This window comes from Ipomoea triloba, chromosome 1 (assembly GCF_003576645.1).
Source record: "Ipomoea triloba cultivar NCNSP0323 chromosome 1, ASM357664v1".
In the NCBI taxonomy this organism is placed as follows: Eukaryota; Viridiplantae; Streptophyta; class Magnoliopsida; order Solanales; family Convolvulaceae; genus Ipomoea; species Ipomoea triloba.
The window spans coordinates 21,216,591-21,239,468 of NC_044916.1; the positions used below are offsets into that span (position 1 = coordinate 21,216,591).

At 39.2% G+C, this 22,878-nt stretch overlaps 1 protein-coding gene across 2 annotated transcripts; it reads right to left on the minus strand.

Moving 5' to 3' along the window:
* Positions 1–536: 536 nt before the first annotated feature.
* Positions 537–6,427, minus strand: LOC116001242 (vacuole membrane protein KMS1-like). 2 transcript variants are annotated; one of them, XM_031241132.1, is made up of 8 exons: positions 5,956–6,427; positions 3,838–4,046; positions 3,495–3,573; positions 2,624–2,923; positions 1,705–1,853; positions 1,344–1,460; positions 1,046–1,225; positions 537–940 (listed from the first exon to the last, which is right to left on the minus strand). In XM_031241132.1, the coding sequence occupies exons 1-8, from the start codon at positions 6,029–6,031 to the stop codon at positions 767–769; spliced, it is 1,284 nt and encodes a 427-aa protein (XP_031096992.1). In that variant the 5' UTR covers positions 6,032–6,427; the 3' UTR covers positions 537–766. The 2 variants fall into 2 exon arrangements, with proteins under 2 accessions (XP_031096992.1, XP_031096997.1); XM_031241137.1 differs by lacking the exon at positions 5,956–6,427 and adding an exon at positions 5,622–5,783.
* Positions 6,428–22,878: the final 16,451 nt, after the last annotated feature.

The window sequence follows — 22,878 nt, forward strand, 5'->3', positions numbered from 1 at the left end:
TCAAATTAACAATACCTCAATAGTTATAAGACCAATAGTGAAATTTCTTCTTTTTAATATTTCAATCAATTATATTATTTCATGTTTGGTGAATTGGTGTCACTGATGTTAATAATCGATTCAAATATATATGTTCTTTTACCCGGTCATTCCATGGTATCAGTTTGAGCTTTGGACACACATGTAAAATATTAATAAAATGAAAAATAATTTTTTTTTTTTTTTACCTTCTACAATTTTTTATACAGCTTTTACACTTTCAAGCAAGCTCAGACCACTATATTTTGTACCTCACAAACCCGACTAGTTTCATTTAAAATAATAATAATAATTCATAAAGGTAAATTGAATGTATTTACCTAACTATTTCCAATATTAAAGCAAAGTAAAATATTACCTTACCTCGGCTCTAAGTTTCAGTTATGGATTCTCTACTTGGGTCAGGTGAGAAGACAGCACTAAGACATTTTTTACCTTTCTCTAATTTTGGAAATTTTGTTTTCTTCTTTTGACAATACTATTTGGGCAAGGCAAGATGATGAAGAATACTACTTTTCTAACATGAATTGTTAAACAAACTCCATATTGTCAAGAATGGCAGTATGGCATTCAATTGGCCACCAAAAATAATGTTCATCCCCACACTAAATAAAAACATATTAGCTTTTGGTTTTCGTCTCCTATACAAGTTCCTGGTAGGGAGGAGCGGTGACTCGTGAAATTTGTTAATAAGTGTTGTAAACAAACAGCATTTTCGTTGTCTAGATTAATGATCTGTTTCTACTGTCGCCTTGCCCTTCATTGCAGCCAAGTCCCGCTCCTGCTGTTTCTTAAGATACCTTTGCGCTGTCGCGTTCACTATCTTAACGAAGAAGTTCAAAAGCATGATGGATACCACGGTGTTCCAAAGTGAAGCAAACGAGAAGTCCCACTTGCTCACCTAATGGGATGGATATATAAATGATAAAGATACTCGAGTTTCAACCACAATCGTAACAAATCTGCAAAATAAAGATAGTAAGCAGGCGTTTTAGAAATAACTTACCTTGATGTTTGAAGGCACGTGGGGTTTGGTTGCCATGTACTTCTCTTTCATGGAGTGAAGCTTGGTGATAAGATTAGGTAGGATGGAATCAATGCCGGGTACAAAGCTGAGCACCCAAATCAATTCATTTTCAATCCACTCGAGGAGTTGATTATTGCACACTGAAATAATAAACACAGTCTGCAGAATGCAGATGCACTTTAGATTTCACAAATGAGACAAGCCTAGCCTCGTAGCTGCCCCGAAGCAAAAAATCGAAATTAAAATGAGATACTTGGGATTTTGATTGTTGGCAAACCTGTATATGAGTTTTAACGAGAGCCTTTCCAATCAAAGTAGCAAAAAAAAATTCCCAGAACGGAATGCCAAATTGTCCACACATTATGCCAGCCAGATCAAATAGAGGATTAGGAACCTATAAAAGTGAAATCAAATCATTAATGGGGAGACAAGTAAAGCAACAGAATACCGGCATCCAAACTGAGGGAAATTATTCCTCAGTAATTCCCTTCCTTTATGTTTTCTTTATTTCCCACTTAAACGTAATGCACACGTTATATATACCAAGGCAAGCTCATAAAACCAGGGGCCTACTGTACAATAATATGCAAAACCCATTTTGTGAGGAAACCAAAACGATGCCAGAAAATTAAACTAACCGAAGCAAGTAGCAGGATTGTGCCAAAGTTCAAATATTGAGCATTTGAAAGAAACCAGTGCTTGATGTGATTTAAATGAGTGGCAAAAAATCCATTGTCTTCAGTCGAGGAAGCATCCAATTCTTCCATTCTACTGCCTGAAATTCTTGCTGCACAAGGATGTGGATATATATTAGCAACAGAAACTAGGTGAATTCAAGCAGTCAATACGGTAAAAAAACTAAGGGTGTGTTTGAAAAGCAGGAAAATGATTTCTGGAAAATGAGTCATTTTCTAGAAAACAATTTCATTTCCTGTGTTTGGTTGTATTCTAGAAAACTGTCTTTCTGTGTTTCGTCCATTTTCTGGAAAATGAGTAGAATTGTATAATTATATATTTTTATTATTTTATTTAAAATATAAAAAATATAAAATAATATTAGTTATTATTAAAAAAAAAACGTCGCTGCTCTGGTTTCGGCCGAAATGGGAGAGGGTTTGGCTGTCCCTCGCACGGAAAAAAGGGGTCATTTTCCATGGTCAACCGAAATCATTTTCCATTGACCACATTTTCCCGACGTTGCCAAACACCGAAAGCCCGGAAAATGATTTCCGGAAATCATTTTCCGGGTTACCAAACACACCCTAAAACAAAAGAAGCATAAACTAATGGCATACTGGGATAGTTGTCAATGTTTACTCTTTAAGCTTAAGCCAGGGAACACATAAAACTGGCTAAGAGCAAAGTTGAAGACGAGAAGTGAGAACACCAACTTCTTAGATATATTTATAATAATAGTGTCAAGTAGGTGAAAATCTTTGATTAGCCTTAAATCTTCTAAGGGAAAGCTATGGATGAAAAATTAGACAATTTTCAAAAGAACAGCTAGGTAGATAAGGTAAATTTCTTTAGGATAGCAAGAAACTTGATCATTTGTACCTGCTCTTGAAATAAAATAAGGCGGAAGCTCTCCAAGCGCAGTCCCAAGACCCCACAGTATAGCCTCTAATTGCACATTAGGCAATATACTGCTAAGTGGAACCCTTGCGCCACTAGATGGGGGAAATAATGGGGGTCCAAACTCTGAACACTCTTTGCCAAGCCATGAAGGGGTTCTTTTCAATTGTATTGTATCATATGGAGCACTTTTGATGTCAACTCGCCCACACTGCATTGCTTTTATAGTGAACAAAGCAATGTGAGGGCCAAGATAGAGTACAAATGTGTGCAAACCAGATCCTGTGGACAAACAAAATATATAAATGAGATTCACTGATAAGGTGGCTTTAATACACAAATATAATTATATACCAGTTTGCTTTACATGGTAATAATTGGGCCTCATCCTAGTGCTAGTACTATAGTATTCTGAAATCAGGACAAAAATATTCTAGATCCTAGAACTGCCAAGGCTTTACATTTGTAGTAAAAACTGCCGACAATTGCATTGTATTAAACATGGTAGTTAATTAGCCATCATCTGCCATGCAGAGATAGTGCGCATCACGGGCTAATCCCAAATTATAACAAGCAAATGTATCATCATCAAGGCTTAGCATATCAGGTCTTTTGTTGAATAAAAAGGCTAGACCCAAAGCTCAAGGCTTTAACATCATCCTAAGCACAAAAAATTACAACTTGGCCACTGCACTAAACCTGACCTTGAATATCCTAAAGTTATACGAGAATACAAGGGAAGATATTAGAAGCATAAGAATTTAGAAACTGAAAGATTATAGATGCATAATCCTCCTAAAGCTAGCAAAATAGACCAGAGAGCATAAAATATGATTAAAGTAATTAGCCTTACCAAGTCCAATAGAAGATGCAACACCAAGGGACACCCACCACAGCCCAAACTGTACATACTTGAGAACTTCTTCAAAATGCTGCATAGATAAGTATAGAAGGAAAATTCAGACTGCTGATTACATATTCAAACAAATTATGACATCTTTCCAGTACTTCAGATATTTAGACAATAAACAGCGAGCAATGAGAGGTAGTCCTTCATTGTATTCTAGCTTTCAAAAATCAGTACGTCACATTTATAATAGCAGTATATTTCCAATCATAACAATTATAGCAATTCATTTACCACATATAAATATATAATACATTTAGAAATTGAAAGGAATCTACAATGCCAATACCTTTCCATGGAAACCATCAGTAATCACGAGCATTATCCCAGCAAGCACAACTACACTACTCAAAAGCATAAACCATACATGTGACAAAAGATATGCGAGTGACCGCCTGAGGTAGAGCACTACAGCAATAATGAAAAGCTTTGCTGTTTTGAAAGGCTGTGTCATAAGAGTCAAATTTTCTAGCTCACGTTGATGCTTCATTTGAAGGCCTGCAAAGCAAGAGCATTTCTATTATCATAAAAAAACTAATAAAAAAAATAGTTCTCTTTATTTCTTCTGTGTGTGTGTGTGAGTGAGGAGCTGTAAAAGAGATGGATTCTTTATTCTTTTTCCCCTTTCCTAGTTCAGCTTTAAAATTGCAGCACAATGCATAAATACAATAAATTTTTGAATAAGCCTTGCGTGAGACCATATCATGTGAGACATGTAATACTTTTTGGCTAAAATATACTCCGCAATGCTTTTAATGGAACCATTGAAAAGTATTACATTTTAGCCTAAAAGTAATACACGTCTCATGTGAGATGGTCTTACACAAAGCTTATTCTAATTTTTTTTATAACACACTAAAAAGTTGCCAGAAATGAATGGGTGGATCTTCATTCTTCAAGTCTAACTATTCTTAAAATGCTCAAAAACAGGAGAAAGTAATTTTAGCCCAAAACTAATGATATGTTCTGTAGAACTATCTAGATTTATTCAATAATTTCTGAATCCTGTTTTAAATTATACATTTTTTGTAAGTACTATTTATACCTATATATCCAAAACTAGTCTCTTATAAGTTCTAAGCAGGAAGTTAAATCCCATTCATCTAGGTCAATTTTCACTTGTTACACCACATCAGCTAACTACAAACTAGGAGGATATTCCATTCTCCATATTAATTCACTTGGTTGATACAGTTAAATGAAAAAAGGTGAAGGATTCTGTGGAAAAACCATCTGAAAGGAGTATGGTCATGGATTATACCATCACGTTTTTCATTTAAGTTAGAAACAGAATGAATGTCAAAAGCCTAATCAAATTCCAAATTTCAAGTTTCAAATACTTTGATGTTTCCCTCACTTGAAGAAAATAAATACAAGATTTGCAACTTGATCCATTCAATCATTCATAAGCCAATTAGCTAAAGTTTGTATAGCATTATATAATAAAACAGAGGTTTTTAGAATTTTACAAACTCTTGGTACCCAATACCAAACTCTGAAAAGGGTATTTGACAATTCTTAAATCTATTACTTAGACCCATGAAGTACAGCTAATTTTAGCAACTCTTGTCACTAATGCAAGACTCTAAACTAGTCCTTGGCTCTACTCCACCACACAAGACTTGCTTGAAGTTATTTAAGTTCAACATTTCTCTTTTCAATAAGGGCCTACTCAAGAATACTACAGAAAAAATGGGATCTTTGATAATACTACTACAATAATAGAAAATATCTTCAAAATTTTAAATGCATAGGGCAGATTAGCAGAATGCATGAGATGACAAATCAAAATGCAAATAATGTACTCTAAAAAGATATTGTTGTTGGCTTATGACCAAAAGAATCTTCTTTTATTAAGAAAATGCTCATTCGATGTCAGAATAGTTAGTGTACATAGCGTTTCATACTTTCATCTGACCAAGAAAACTTATCAATGGAACTAAACAAGTTCAGGTCAAGTACTCACCTTCAGTTAACAGCTATCGGAAGTCCATATATAACTACAAATTATGAAAATCCATAATTACGTCTGCTATGAAAAGACAAAATGAACCTATCTGAGACAGTAAATACCTGACCACTGAATTTCCTCCACCTTGGACAACCAACTATTCAACACATTCTACAGAGCCATCTCCAATCAATTATGTGTATCTTATAGATTTCCTAAAACCTAACCTCTGCGATCCTACTTAAAGTAATGCCCCAATCTAATCCCTAAAAACATTCCGTCTCTGAGATTCAGAATATTTCCATTTTGTAGCTTTCAAAACTAGGGCACATGCATCAATTACAGATATTTCCTCCAAGGACGCATAAATCTTTCTTACGGGCACGCAACAATCATATTTACACTTGCAAGCAATCATAATAAATTTATCATAAGACAGTAAGGAGGAAAACTTGCCCGCTATCGACGTATCGTTCCCCTGAGAAACAGAGCGCGAATTCTTGGAAGAAGATGCTTTTTTCTTCGAACCCATTGCAAATTTCTGTTCCTTTTTCTAATCAGTTGCCGATATACTCTAGAAAGTCATCAAAACCATCTCAAACTGTGTGTCAATATAGCGCGTATATGCAATCTAATCTGGTGACGGAGACGACGAATCAAATAGTGGGATTACTTTGAAGAGGCAAGAAGAAGTGAAAAAAAAAAAGCAGTTTTCAATAGAGATCTGAGTATTCTGAAATCCGTTGGTTGAGTCCAAGAAATGTTAGCGTGAGATCCACTGGGTCTGAGCTCTGTCTCTCCTCAAGAATTGGGAATGGGGAATGGGGAATGGGAATAGACCAATGACCTGGGGAAAGAAAAAACCCAGATACGATTCAGTCATACAAGGACTGATATTTCTTCTTTCTCCCAAAGAATTCTATGAGGCCGTATCGCAAGGATGTCTAAATTCAGACATCATAGTAGACAAAGGATTTCCTAATTTTTTAAAAATATTTGTTTTTTTTTTTCCTACTCTTTTATACAAAAAGGAAATTCATTTAGGAGTTGTTTGGTTGGATGTAATTAGGGTGTAGTTGTAATTCATTGAATTGTAATTCAATGAATTTGACGATTACAGTGTTTGGTTGGAGGGAATTGCAATTCCGCGGAATTGCAATTCCCTCAAAATGGTGAATTACAATTCATGGGCCCCCCATGAATTGTAATTCGGTGGAGAGGAGGGGCATTAAAGACCATTTTGCCCCTCCTCCCAATCCTTTGTCTTTTTTTTTAAAAAAATTTTTGAAATTATTATTATTATTATTATTATTATTACTACTACTACTACATAAGGGCATTTTAGTCATTCTGCTGCTTCTTACCTTTCAATTCCTAGTACTCCTATTCCTGCATACCAAACACTGTAATTTCAATTCCTACGTTATTCATTGAATTACAATTCCACCGAATTACAATTCTTTTCCCCCTTAATTCTGTCCTCCCATCCAAACGCGTTGTTATTCATCAAATCGCAACACATCATGAATAATTAGATACTACATTGTAACAGAGTCACTAGTACTCAAAAGATAAATAAGTCAAACACATTGTGCTCAAATGACATGTAGTGACTCTCCCATATGGGAGGTCATAAGATCGAGCCTCAGTGGAGGCGAAATTGACTCTTTGTGCTTCAATAGGTTAAGAAAGTATGTTTGAACATATACTACAATGTAATATGGTTAGTTGTCATCAAATGTCATGCCCAACACTATGATTATAGTCAACTTAAAGCATCTTTTACTCTAATTGCCATAGGTTCATAAACACCTTTCATGATCACTGTTGTTCTTGCTATAATGAAAGCGCATTTTGCCTATTGGCTAATTGCGGTAGAATCAACATTAATCTTTCATCCCATTTCATGGCATATCTACCTTATTCTAAAACACCCCCAACCTCCCTCTCCGACTTGAAGGAAACTCTTAGCTCCCTTGACAATGTTAAATAGAGAAGTATGTTTGTTGTTTTAGATTTTGTCGTTCTTGGCATTCGAAATGTTCCAATAGGTTACAATGAGGGAACAACCAGGTGAACAAGCATCATCGTCTAGTTTTATGAAATTTTGTTGTAATCTATTCAAGAAACATGCTACAATTATCTACTTCAATATCTCTCAAAATCATTCTCCAATAGTTTTTAGCAACATCACATTCCACGAACAAATGGAATAAAGATTGAAAACTCCTAAAATACAACTAACGTGACTTGATTACAATGATTTTTCTTAACAACTAGTAAATCAGTTGTAGGAAGACTAAGATTTGCAAGCTTGCTAGAAGAAAGCTTTTATCTTTGGAGAATGTTAAATCTCGACATGATTGTCCATTTTGAATTAATAAGGGGTCAAAACTCCCCTATCAACCTCCTATAGTAGCTTTTCACCATGAATTGAAATTATTTGTCCTCCATTGTCCAAACTCTTTCATCCCAAAACTTTCAAGTAGCTAGGGGAAGTTCAGATTTAATAATCTATAGGGTTCAAAAATATTAGCTAGAATATATGCATCTCACCCTATCTATTCGACCATCAGGGACAAAACAATAACATCCTTGAGTTGCTCAAGCATTTTTGTGTTGACATACAAATTTTCGGCATTGGAAAACCAATATTCTGTTCAAATATTTATGGATTTACCGTCTCCAACTCTCTATCTATAATCATTACATATTACATTTTGGATTTCCATAATACTCCTCTAAATTAAGGAGGAATTGTTACCTAGTCTAGCTTCTATGCAAAAAGTTCTCAAGAAATATTTGATGTTGTATAACCTTGAAACCAAAGAATTTGGATTATGAATAAACCTCTAGGCATGCTTACCAAGCATCATTAAGTTGAATTCTCCATGCCTGTGAAAACCAATACCCTGCGCTTTCTTAGGAGTATAATGCATATATGGTGCTAAGCCTTCTATAATTTATCGCACTCCTACCAATAAGCATTCATGATACCTTCCACATTTCTACACAATTCAATGAGAAGAAGAAACCCATTCATTGCATAAGTTGGAATCTCTTGAGTAACATTTTTTTTAAAATAAGATCTCTCTCCTAGCCCTAGAAAGAAATTTGTAATTCTTTTTTTTTTAGATAAGAGAAGAGGGAGATGATCCCAAAGAAGAAAAAACTAAAAGAAAACTATCTCCGAACAGTAGAGATCTTCCAGAGAGTGCCAGCCCCTATCATATCGTCTTGTAAAAGTTTTCGCAGGTCATTCGGGACCTCGTCAAGCTGATAAAGAAGAATAGGTTGACATAACGACTTCTTGGCCAGGGCATCAGCCAAATAGTTTTGCTCCCTATACACATGGTCGAACCTGACCTCCTCAAAAGCAGTCACCTCACGAAAACAACGCATAAGGAGATTGCCCCCATTCCCGTGCCCTGGAGATTGAGTACGCAAACGATCAACCAAGTTCATCGAATCACTCTCCACTATCAATCTTCGAACACCCTTCTTGGAAGCTAAACGCAGACCCTGGAGTACCGCCCAAGTCTCCGCCTCTTCGACTGAACAGCAGCCAATATTATAAGAAAACCCGCTGATCCAATGTCCAGCCTCATCACGTAACACCCCTCCGCAACCCGCAATCCCATCTACCTTGGAGCAGCTGCCATCCACGTTGATCTTAGACCATCCATCCGGAGGTTTCTTCCACGAAAGACAAACAGCCACCTCCTGTGTTTCATGTTTGTCTGGGTTCCTATTAGCAGCAAAAGCTACAGAAACTTCCACAACTTGCTGCGTGATCCATGCGAGCTTCTGGTTAAGCGAGATTACCCGAGCATTGAAAACAGCCTCGTTCCGGCACTTCCAAAGCCACCAAATTTGGATTGCAAAAAGTTGCGGCCAATTTGCAGGAAAACCAACAGAGCGATCGCCTGTGAGATTGGTTACCAGCCAAGCATCCCAGTCGAGCCCGTCAAGAGCTAACAGTGTTGACGCCCTCAAAACCGCGCTCCAAACCCCTTTCGCTTTGCGGCAATACCGAAAGATATGATCACAATCTTCGTACAGCCCTGCACAACAAACACAGGACAAATTAGAAGTAAGGTGCCTACGTGCACGCTCAACATTGGTCATAATGCGACCATGTTTAAGCTGCCAGAGAAAGAGACAAATACAATGGGGCACTTTGATGTCCCAAATACAACTCCAATCAAAAGAACACCCAGTTGATCTCCTAAAATTCACTAACTCTAATGCTAGTAAGAAATTAATCACACAATCAAAACCAAATAAACCAATCCCCGGCAACGGCGCCAAAATGTGATGAGCACAAATGATGAGTATAAAAGTAAACAATTGATTAAGATAAAAACTATATGATAAAGGTATGGGCCAGATTAGGGGGTTTGTAACCTTGATGTTCTAACAAACTCAGGATTAGGGAAAGAATAATTAACCAAGGGATATATGGGCAATGCACAAAAGAATTCTACTCAGCTACTTTCGTAATCAATAAGAGAATTAGGCTAAGATTGCCCCACTGTCGTGATGCATCAATCATAACCTTAAACACCTAAGCATTGTAAGCCCCCAAAATTACCTCTATTCTTTAAATCTCGTCCAAGCATCAGGAAGATCTTCATTGCCAAACTGCTGAAAATTCTGAATTTGCTTCTTTAACTTGGCAGCCTTGGAAGGAGGACAGTACTCCTGCATGAAAGCCTTGTGTAGCTGTTCCCATGTAATGAAGTGGTTGGCTGGAAAGGAATTCAACCAACGCTGTGCTTGATCTCTCAGGGAAAAAGGAAACAGTCTCAACTTGATTGCCTCACTAGGAACACCATTCATCTTGATGGTCTGGCAGATACGATCAAAATGAACTATGTGGGTTTTCGGGTCCTCAACCCGAGATCCTCCAAACTGATTATTCTGGACCATCTGAATGAGCTAAGTCTTCAACTCAAAATTATTTGCCTCAATTCCTGGGTACACAATGCAATCTTCTTCAGTGAACTCAGGAGCTAAATGGGCTGCCATTGGTTCTGCTTGTGGAAACTCTTGGGCAAATTGCTGAAACAGGTTGGGATTCATCTGATGGAGAAGATGTTGCATCCCAACCCCATAGCCTGGTTGCTGGTACACAGGCTGTTGCTGCATGAATTGAGCACCCAATCCTCCCCCAACATTGATATTTGGGTTTGGATCAGCCTTGAAGTTCTGTGCCTGATTCTGAACATTTGGAATTTGGGGATCAGCACGAGCTTCAGAGTTGTCCCCAATTGTCTCTCTCTGCCCCGGGTGCTGTGTGTTGACACCAGTATGGGCTTATTGCCCGGTATTGCTACTAGCTCCGGTCTCCATGTCAACTTCGAAGTCCTGAAACTCTCGAAGCCAATCAAGTAACACCTTCTTCTCCCTCCTTAACTTCCTCTCAAGATTTAGATCGTAGGGACGAAGATTCGTGCTCCCTTTCGATCTAGTGTGCATAAAAGGAGGGTAACCTGCTGTCTAACACAACCACAAACACTCTTGGAAGAAACTAGTTATGGGTTAGATCAAATATATATATTTTTTCGAAATATTAATAAAATAAAATAAAACTTGATCTCCTAAAATTCACTAACTCTAATGCTAGTAAGAAATTAATCACACAATCAAAACCAAATAAACCAATCCCCGGCAACGGCGCCAAAATGTGATGAGCACAAATGATGAGTGTAAAAAGGGTGTAATGTCGTTCCGCTGAGGATTGGTGTTATGGCACGTAACTGTGTGAATTACCAGGCACTAGAGTATATGAATTTATAGAATCCAAGTAACAAAGACTGAATGATGTGGAATAAAAGTAAACAATTGATTAAGATAAAAACTATATGATAAAGGTATGGGCCAGATTAGGGGGTTTGTAACCTTGATGTTCTAACAAACTCAGGATTAGGGAAAGAATAATTAACCAAGGGATATATGGGCAATGCACAAAAGAATTCTACTCACCTACTTTCGTAATCAATAAGAGAATTAGGCTAAGATTGCCCCACTGTCGTGATGCATCAATCATAACCTTAAACACCTAAGCATTGTAAGCCCCCAAAATTACCTCTACTTTCATAGCAGGAAAATTAGGTTGAAATTGGTAAGGCTTGAGGTCTCCATCCAACTTTCGTTGTAATGAATCCCTCTCCTAGACTAGCAATTAATTCTAGCCACAAACCAATAACTAGTGCAAAGAAATCTCCAAATCAACATAAACCCTAGGTAAAAGATTCAATCCCTTTATGCAATTAATTACCAATTGAACATCAAGATTAACAATGGATCCCTAATCCAAACCCATAAACGAACTATTCCCGCATGATGGGAGTAAACAAAACAAAGCAATAATTAATAATCATAAACATTGCAAGAAATATAAAGGGAAGAGAAATTTAACTGATAAAGAACAAATCCAACTTCAATCCAAGATTCCAAGCTTGAAATTAAATAATCTAATGTGAAACTAATCTAAACTATGCTAGGGAAATATAAACTAAAAGCTAGGGTTCAGAACTCTGTAAGGGGAACTTCCTCCAATTGTAGAGAATAGGTTAAATATATAGGAGGTAGATGAGTCTTGGCCCATTAGGCAACTTCCAATACTTTTGCAACTTGTATTCTTCCTTGTAATTCACTTTTCTTCCAGAACTTGTCCAAAATGTTCATATATTCTTCCTTTGTTGTTCCTTGCAGATAATTCAGCACTTGGGATAATATAACACACAAACAATTCTCAATTTCATTAGGATAAAGAAAATAAGCATTAAAACAACTAGAATAAGAGGTGAATAATTGTACAAAATAGCAGATATCAACTCCCCCACACTAGAACTTTTGCTTGTCCTCAAGCAATTGCCTAGGATAATCCACCCTCCATGCACTACAACTGATCACACTACCTTCCTGATCAACCGAACATACCACCAACTAACTTGTACAACCTAACCTGCTTCAAGAATTATCTCAGAATCACAAGTGAGTCCCACTCTCAGGCCAATAACCGGGCACCCAAAATTAGGTAGATTAAACCCTGTATGCACATGTACTCAGTTAAGATTATGCAAGACTTGGCTTAAGATGAACTCCCATAGACATGCCCTTCATACTCTCATAGATCACTCTAAAACTGCATGCTAAGATCAAATAAGACTTTATTTGGCTTGTAATGTGGCTAAGGGTGAGTGGCTAAACAAAGAAAGGGTATGGAAAAAATAAACAAAAGAGAGAATTTCATACCTATTCACAACTAAACCTAGAGGAGATATGGAAAATATGAATCAAGAGAGCAAAACATAATTAAAAACACAAGAGTATTCTAAACTAGTGGGGGTGAGGATAATTAGTCAAGCAACCTGACTTGTACTTTTATTCATCCTTCTTTTTTTTCTTTCTTTTCAACTTTTTTCCTTTTTCTTTTTATTTCTTTTCTTTTCTTTCAACCAACAAACCCTTTCTTTCCTTCAATTCACAATAACCAATCAACTCCTTCACCACATCCCCACACTAGAACAAAGATAATAGGAATAACTCTATCAAAAATAGGCTCAAAAAGATAAATCTCCTCTAAATTAAAGAACAAATGTTACATTCTCTCTAAGGGTGAATGGAAAATATATGGCTTAGGGCTAAGGGTAAAATAATGGGTGAAACAAGAAAAACAACATAAAGAACGGGGTTAAGTGCTTTTGCACTTATTAAACAAAAATAAGGCTCAAATGAGACAACTAGGGAAAATAAATGTAACACAGGGTAGGTTTACAGGCTTGGTAGGGAAAATAAATGTAACACAGGGTAGGTTTACAGGCTTGGGCTAAAAAATAAATGTAACACAGGGTAGGTTTACAGGCTTGGGCTAACAACAATGGCCTAAATCACTTCAAAGCATGCAAATTCTAGACTTCACTATGAGAGTACTGAGACAAGCTATGACAGAACAAATATCACCGGAATCCCAACTGAGACAAGCTATGACAGAACAAATATCACCGGAATCCCACATAAGCCAAGCTATGACAGAACAAATATCACCGGAATCCCACATAAGCCTTCACTAGCAATGCATAACACACAGGGGGAACATTTATGTTAGAGGTTAACCCATTAGGCAACTTCCAATACTTTTCCAACTTGTATTCTTCCTTGTAATTCCCTTTTCTTCCAGAACTTGTCCAAAATGTTCCAATATTCTTCCTTTGTTGTTCCTTGCAGATAATTCAGCACTTGGGATAATATAACACACAAACAATTCTCAATTTCATTAGGATAAAGAAAATAAGCATTAAAACAACTAGAATAAGGGGTGAATAATTGTACAAAATAGCAGATATCAAAAAGGCGTCATAAGCCGAGGCCACGGAGAAAATCCCATTCGGCTCTAGACACCACCCAACACCATTGGCGTCATCAGTTTCCGGTGCCAAGACGAAACTAGCGAGTCTTTGCAGAATATCCACCGGAAGAAGGTCTCGTATAAGCTCCCATTTCCATCCGCTACCCTCATCCCAATAATTTTGAACAGTTGCGTAAAGCACTGGAAGGCTAAGCGGGGCATGAACCAGCTGTCTAAGAGGGTAAGACACAACCCATTTATCCATCTAAAAACGGGTATCTCGCCCATTGCGGACTATTTTACTCAAACCCGACTCAAGGAAAGAGTTCGCAGCCTGAATACCTTTCCAAGCATTAGAACTATTGGCAGAAATGGTTCCCCTGTACTTGGCAGTTAAGACCTGAGCCCAAAGGGAATCCTTCTCCGTTTGTAAACGCCATCCTAGTTTGACCATATAAGCCATGTTCAACTCCTGAAGTTTCCTTATTCCTAGTCCTCCTGAAGCTATAGAACTAGCTACCACATTCCAGTTAACAAGATGTAGTCTATTGGAATCTGTACGATCACTGCCCCAAACAAAACGGCGCATGCTCCGTTCGATAGCCTGACAAACCCCTTTAGGAAGCAGCGTTGTTTGCATGGAATATGCGAGAATTGCACTAATCACTGATTTAGCTAAAATAACTCTTCCGGCCATAGAAAGGGTCTTCGCTTTCCAACCATCAAGACGACTGTTCACTCTATCCAACAGCTCAGTATACAACTTGCAAGTAACTCGCCCATGAATAGAAGGGATGCCCAAATAACGACCCAAATCCTCAGTTCGGTGAATATGGAGTTTTCGAGTAATATCTTCGGCTAGGCGAGGGTCCGTGTTCCTTGAGAAATAAACCTGAGATTTCACAAAGCTAATGCTTTGACCTGAAGCAGCACAAAATCTTGATAAGCAATCATTGATAACCTCCACTTGATCCAAGGTAGCTTCAGCGAAAAGAACCATATCATCTGCAAAACAGAGATGAGACAAAATAGGACTTTCAAGAGCGAATATGATTCCGCGCCACTCCCCCGACTGGACCCGGAGCGTGATCATTTGACTCAACTTTTCCATGCAGAGAACTAAAATAGCTGGAGACATTGCATCTCCCTAACGAATACCCCTTGACATACTAAATGGGGGCAGAAGTTCACCATTCCAAAGCACTGACAACCGGGGCGAACGAATGCAATGCATGATCACCTCGATCCACTTAGAACCGAAACCCGCCTCCGTGAGCAATGTATGAATAAAATCCCAAGATAACCGGTCATATGCTTTTTCTAGGTCCAGTTTAATGGCCATAAGACCTGTCGATCCTCGCTTATTCCGCATGGTATGCATAACCTCTTGGTAGATCAGGATATTATCCGAGATTTGTCGACCCGGGACAAAGGAACTCTGGAAAGGACCTACGAGACTAGGTAGAATTTTCTTCAGGCGATTGGTAATGGTCTTGGTAATGACCTTGTAACTGACGTTACACAAGCTAATCGGACGAAACTGCTTAATGTACTCAGGGGAATTAACTTTCGGAATAAGGACTATAAGGGTGACATTAAGCCCCTCCGGCAATCTGCCATGCTCAAACGCATCTGCTACGAGGGAAACCAAATTGTCCCCGACAACATCCCACAACCGTTGGTAAAAAACGACATGTAGACCATCCGGGCCAGGAGCTTTGAAAGGCACCATATCGAAAAGAGTGCATCGAACCTCTTCCTTAGTAATAAGAGAATCAAAAACCTGCCAATCACTATGCGGGAGATGCGAAAATGAACCTTCTAGAACCGAAGTCCCAATTTCAGTAGGCTGAGAAGAAAACAGACTAACATAGTATTGGCAAACATGGTCCCGGAGGAGTTCCCTATCCACTATCCACTCCCCATTCTCCCGTTTAAGGCTGGAAACAGATTTACGAGCAGTCCGAACAGAAACTACCGCATGGTAAAATTTGGTATTCCGATCTCTAGAGACAATCCAATCCTCCCGGGACCGCTGAAACCACAAAAGCTCTTCCTGGTGCAGAATATCCTGGTATTCCTGTCGTAGTTTTTTCTCTAACTTGAAGAGGCCCCCATGAAAATTATGGGAGAGACGCTGCTGCACACCGCCGAGACGCGCAAGGACGATCCGTTTGCGATGTAGAATGTGACCAAAAACATGTTTATTCCATTCTGATAAGGCTGCAGAAACGATAGGAACATTGTCCTGAAGAGCCCGGTTACAACACCAGGATTCACGAACAATACCCTCAAAACGCCTATCCACTAGCCAAGCAGCCTGGAAACGAAAAGTCGATTCTCTGCGAGGCATATCATTGACTAACATCCGAATGAGAAGAGGAGCGTGATCCGAGGAAATCCGAGGTAGATGAACAACAGTCGCATTCGTAAAACGTTGCCTCCATGCAAGGTTACATAGGGCTCGATCAAGCCTAGCCCCTTTAGTATAACCGGATTGATTCCCTTTCACCCAAGTGTGCTTGGGACCATTAAAACCCATATCTATAAGGCCTTCCGAATAGATCCAATCCGCAAAATCTGAGCAACGCTGCAAAGAAAAAGCATTATAATTAGCAGTTTCATCCTGCGTCAACACGGAATTAAAATCCCCCGCAACCATCATAGGACCCGTGATCCCCCGTTTAGTCATCGAAAGTTCATTCCAAAACCGCCGTCGAAGATGGTGGGTAGGACTGCCATAAACCACTGCAAAAAACCAGCCATCAAGAACACCCTCCCGAATCTGCAAGAGAACGAATTGAGGGTGGGTGAAAAGAACTGAAACATTAAAACCACTGTTCCAAAATATCCAAATTCCCCCACTAAAACCTACCGCCTCAACCCGAACCCAGTCTGAGAAACCCAGTTTCATGCAAATAGCATTAGCCTGGGAACCCAAGACCTTGGGTTCGACAAGACCGAGAATGGCAGGTTTATGGGTGTGAATGAGGTTTTTAAGGGTGCGGTGGAAAGCACGACCACCCGCGCCCTGGCAATTCCAAACAATACTATTCATAAAAATAAACAAACAACAAAGAAACGAAGCAAACAAGGCAAAAAGACCACAAAAAATACAAAACACAATCAAACTCCAACAGGAGTAGCTTCGGCAGCCCCGCCGGCCGGAGTAGGTGGCGGATTATCCTCAATCTCCATAACCACGTCGCCCTCCAAATCTAAACCATCTGGCGGATCAGCGTGATGTTCAGTAACATGGCAATCTTCGGCCGCCAAAGCGGTTTCAGCCGTAGAATCGCCGATAGTAACCCTCGTAGTTTCAATAACATTGCCTCCCTGTTCGCCCCTGACCATCACGTGTTCATCCTTCGCCGCTGCTCGCCTAGAACCAGCCCCTGTTGATCGCCGACCAGAAGGTGGAGTCGTTGTTTGAACCGACTGCAACGGAACCGAAGGTGCATTAGTTATCTGTCTTTCATTAGCAATGACGTTCGCTCGTCGTGATCGAGACCCAAGACCAGACGACGTAGAGGCAGCATTCTGGGGCATAGTCTGAGCGTTCACAAATTGAGCACCATCGTCGGGGGTTTGGGACACCAAGGCACTATCCGTAATCTGAGCATGTTGAGGGGCTCCATGTTCAGAATCCAAGAGCGCAAACCTCGATCCAGTAGCCGCCGGAGCATGCAGAACCGGAGCTGTTCTACCCTGCTGAGCAGACTTGTCGCCTTGTCGCCCTTGATTCCTTGGCCGGCCAGGTGGCTGACGCTCCTTTCTAGTAACAATCATCCACGGACCATAGGGAGCATTAGACGGCGAAATCGACTAGGCACGAGCACGCCCGCTGTTCGTGTGAGAGTTCCCAGAATCACCGCTGGAATTTGCACCCTCCCTTCCCGGCGGTCCCTGATTAGCATCTATAGCATTCTGTCGAAGCAGAGGACAAGCTTCCTTGCGGTGGCCATAAAGACCACAGGAGAAACACACGAGATGCATACCCTCGTATGCCACCTGCCACACCTTCTCCTCTAAAGTGAACCTGGAAATAAGGGGCTTTGTAATATCAATTTCAACGCAAACACGAGCGAACTTGCCCCTCGAGACTAGACTCGTAGTGTGATCAATCCGAACAGTCCTGCCCAACTTGTTTCCTATCTTACGCATTGTGAGGAGGTTGTAATATTCAACGGGAAGATTCGGAAACCGAACCCAGACCAGAACCTTTTCAGTAGAATCAGACATAGGGTCAAAGTTTGGAACCCACTCCTTCACGATTAGATAATGGTCGAGAATCATCCAGGGACCCTTGAACATAGCATATGCGAGATCCTCATCCGACCCAAACTTAACAAGAAAATAATCATTCTCTAGAGCAATCAATTCCATCCTGCACTTCGGCTTCCAAAGAGAATTCAAACGTCGGGAGAGGTAAGCATAGCCAACCTTTCTACCCATAACCTTGATGATAAGAGATTTCCTCCAAGGCTCCCGGATTCTTTCCTTCTCCTGCTCCGTAAGGCGGATAGTCGGGCACGTCGGATCATCATCAACTTCATTGGGATCAGCCGCCGCATCCTCGCCTAGGGTCTCCGTGTCAGTATCATTAGCAAGAAGAAAAGGCGCCGTGTTCGAGCCAGTTCCCACCACCGATTCCAAATAAGAGCGTTGCTGCACACCCGCTTCAACATTCGGGTATTGGGCGAGTGAATCCGCCGATGACTGGCCGTCCACTGCTCCAGACGTCGGTCCGCCCATATTCTGCCCAACCTCCCCTCCCAATTGAGTTTCAGGGACCATCTCAACCGGTTCGTTCGACACCAGACCACCATTCGCACAGGCATCCGCAACAGGAGGTTCCGACATCAGATCCACCGGATCTCCAGCCGATGCGATCCCAACAGGATCGATTTCCGTTTCCAACGCAATATCCATGGCCGAAGGACCAGGATCGCCATTGGAAACCTTGGATTTCTTCGTGCTACGCTCTAGCAGATCTTGATCTTCAGCAGACCGTTGAGAAGAGAGAACTTTCCCGTTAGTTTCCATCGCTAGGATTTTTTTTGTCAGTAGAAATTTGTAATTCTAACTCTAAATTCTATCTACAACTCTATCCGCGATGAAGCCCATAATTTCTCTCTTTTTTTCCTGCTCACCAAAGAAGGTAAACCCAAAAATTTACCATTAGCCTCTCATTTTTTTAACCCCAATATATTCTCGACATCTTATTGCGAATCATTATTCACGTTGCCACAAAAACATAAGCCAGACTTGTCATAATTTATAACTTGGTCTAATGCATCAACATATTTTGAGAGGGTGTCTCTTAGAATATGGCATTCTAGAGTGTTAGCCCTAAAAATAAATAGTCGTCAATGAAAAACAATGGGGAAACTTTTGGGGGCCCATGCGTAACAACAATTCCATGAATAACCTCTATTTCTCCTACTTTCTTATCATAACACTTAAGCCTTTATGGGTCGAAATAAATCGATAAGGCGATAGATGATTCCCTTGTTTGAGAACATGCTAGGAAAAAATAAGGCCAAGCTCTAAACTCTGAATAAGAATGTGATAATCAACTATTGATATTCAATTCCATATAAGTGCCACCCACATCTTGTAGAGCCCTAACTTGAGAATAATAGCTTTCAAATTTCCCCTAGTTAACTCGATTGTAGGCACTACTACAGAAAACACCTTTAACGTCGATTTTTTAGCACTTTTAACGTCGGTTAAAAATCGATGTCGATCTGGCAGACGTTATATATAAATGATACGACGTCAATTGTAAAAACCGACGCCGTATGTATTTTTTATTTTTTAAAATAAATAAACGACGTCAGTTATTAAGGAAAATCAACGTCATTTATTATTATGTTTTTTTAAAGGATACGACGTCGGTTTTTTGGGAAAATTGACGTTGTATCCTATATTAAAAAATAATAAAATAAACGACGTCGATTTTTGCTTAAAAACCGACGTCGTTTATTTTATAAAAAAAATAAATTACATACGGCGTCGGTTATACGAAATAACTAACGCCTTAAGTGGTTTTTTTTTAAAAAAATAATATACGACGTCGGTTTTTCTTTAAATTAAATATATTTTACAAATCCACCTAAAACCTGCGCAGTAATATTTACAATTCACACATCAAGTTTCAGAACTTATGCAACAAATTAACATTTATAATCTCACAATTGATCAAACTAATAAATTTCTCAATTAATTAGACTAATAAACATCACAACTGATCAAATTAATAAATTCTACAATAACTAATAAGACATTGAATATTCAACATAAATCTCACAATTCAATAACTAATAAACAACAAGTATTTAACATAAATCTCACAATTCATCAAATTAAAGAAGTAATCTATCAACTCACTCATCAATTAAATATTGGCACCATTTGTCTCTAACTTCATCAATATCTTTTTGGTTGTAGGGCAATCTTCCTTGTCTCTCCAAAAGTTACAAAGTTTAAAAGAGATAACAAATTAATAAGTTAGTATTTTAAAAAATATGAAGGAGAAAGATACTTTATTAAATTACTTCCCTTATTCATTCCCTTGTATGCTCCCAATAAAATGATTTCCAAAATAAATTTCATCACATAATATCCGCATTCGGTACCTCTTCTTTGTATGGCACACTACATTTGAAGTAAATAATATAATTAAGATTTTAGTAATAAAAAACAATAAAATATATGTACTTACCGAACATGTAATCCATTTTAGTTGACGACTTGCTTTCTTTCCACCTATTATGCTTGTTGCTTTCAAAGACCTATTAATCCATTTTAACTGTGCATTTTAATATAAATAACAATTATTATTTTTTAAAAAAGTAAATTGTATGCTATTTTAAATACAAATATATTTATAGTATACATATCTTATCAGCTTAAGTACATAACTCTACCAGCTTCTTTAGCCAAATAATAAACTATTGAAATGCAGAACCTTCAAGCTGAACTTCACTGGTGGGGAATAATTCCTTTGCACGTGGATCAATGATTTTGTCTATGCTCACCTTCACTTGATCTACATTTAGTGCAACCCCACGAACTTGTCCACCAGTGTAAGCTATCCCAAATGCTACTGGACGTCTAGTGGGGTCTTCCAAGTACAATTGACATAGTGCTCCTAAATGCATTAATTAATGAAGAGTCATAGAAAATATTTTTAATAAATAATAATAATAAGATTAATTATAAACAATTACTTACTGCCGGTAAATCAGCAAAAGGGTCTAGGGAAACTAGCTTTTTTACTGTCATTTTGTGGTGAAACTGTTGGTCCCAAGGGGATGGGTACAAGTCTAGAGGGGGGGGGGGTGAATAGACTTGTATAAGATTTTGCAAATCTTTTCAACCTCTCGTGTGTATTGAACTTAGGATGTTTAGGTTTGATACCTCACGAGGTGAAGACAAAGTTTTATGCGCAGCGGAAATGTTATCCCCTTTTAGTTAGCACGAGTTTGAGTTAGTTCGAGAAGTGCGTTTATATGCAGTGCAATCGAGAGGTTAGCGAGAGATAAAAGCAGTAAGTAAATGCAAGAGAGATTTTTAAGTGGTTCGGCCAACCCGCCTACGTCCACTCTTCTTCCAGAAACTCCCTGGAAGGATTGCACTAAAACTTCCCTTTTTAGTACAATGTCGAGCGCTTGAGCTTTGATCACGAAGCCCGCCTCAAGCCTCAGGTTTTTCGCCCCGCTTCTTGTTACTCCACCTCTCGAGCACTTGACCTTTGATCACCAAGCCCGCGTCAAGCCTCAGGATCTTCACAAGACAGCTCCCAGGTTACTCCGCCTCTCCAAGGTCTTTCACTCGGACAGCAGCCAGGTTACTCCACCTCTCTTGCACCTTTGATCACCAAGCCCGCGTCAAGCCTCAGGTTTCTTTCACTCGGACAGCTGCCAGGTTACTCCACCTCTCTTGCTTNTTTAGTACAATATCGAGCGCTTGAGCTTTGATCACGAAGCCCGCCTCAAGCCTCAGGTTTTTCGCCCCGCTTCTTGTTACTCCACCTCTCGAGCACTTGACCTTTGATCACCAAGCCCGCGTCAAGCCTCAGGATCTTCACAAGACAGCTCCCAGGTTACTCCGCCTCTCCAAGGTCTTTCTCCCCGCTTCCAGCTACTCCACCTCTCGAGCACTTGACCTTTGATCACCAAGCCCGCGTCAAGCCTCAGGTTTCTTTCACTCGGACAGCTGCCAGGTTACTCCACCTCTCTTGCTTAATCCAAAGCAAGGTGTTTTTGGTTGTCACAGTTGAATGTAACAGGCTCCAATCTGACCACAAGCTATCGTTGAATCAACTTCAATGTAGAACAGCTTCGGTCACCTTCTAGATGTATAACAGTTTAAGCTTTGTAACTCTCTTAAACACTTAGATGTGTTTTCTCGCTGTTTTGAATATCAGGATGATATTCCAAGTTAAGCACTAGCACTTGAACGTTTTAGACAGACACCTCTTAAGAATTTCGAACTTGTTTACCCTCGAGAACCCCCTTCACCCTTCTTTTTTTTTTTCTGTGTCTTTACGTCTTTATATATGAGAGTAGAGGAATAATTCCGTTGGAGGGAAAATTATTCCGTTTGAAATTTGTCTCCCATGCTGATCATGGGTCTTGCATATTTTCAGCATATTTCATGGAGTGGTGATCTTGTAACTTGAACCTCTTTGTCTTGTAGTGAATATTCCATAGTTCACTTTTCTTGAGTCCATGCTCCACTTTCGTCTTTTGGTAAAAGTTACTCATTTTATATTCCCATTATTCCTTGTTTGTAGGGAATCAGACCACTTCAGCATTGGTGCACCTTTTGACCGTTTGTGGTGGAAATCTGACGTGTCATCCATTTCCGCCCATTTTGAAATCTTCACGTTCGGCACCTCTTCATTATTCCATCTCCATGATATTCTTCTTCTCCAGACTTTAAGTATGACCGTCATTCAGCTTTGTTGGAGAATTGTTAGTGTATCGAGACCAAGGTTGATATCTTGATTGCTT

Coding starts and splice junctions, on each gene's coding strand:
- LOC116001242 (XM_031241132.1), bottom strand. CDS start 6,031: ATGGGTTCGAAGAAAAAAGCATCTTCTTCCAAGAATTCGCGCTCTGTT. Junction 4,047..5,955: donor GAACGATACGTCGATAGCGG/GCAAGTTTTCCT, acceptor CTTGCTTTGCAG/GCCTTCAAATGAAGCATCAA. Junction 1,854..2,623: donor TTATTTTATTTCAAGAGCAG/GTACAAATGATC, acceptor ATCCTTGTGCAG/CAAGAATTTCAGGCAGTAGA.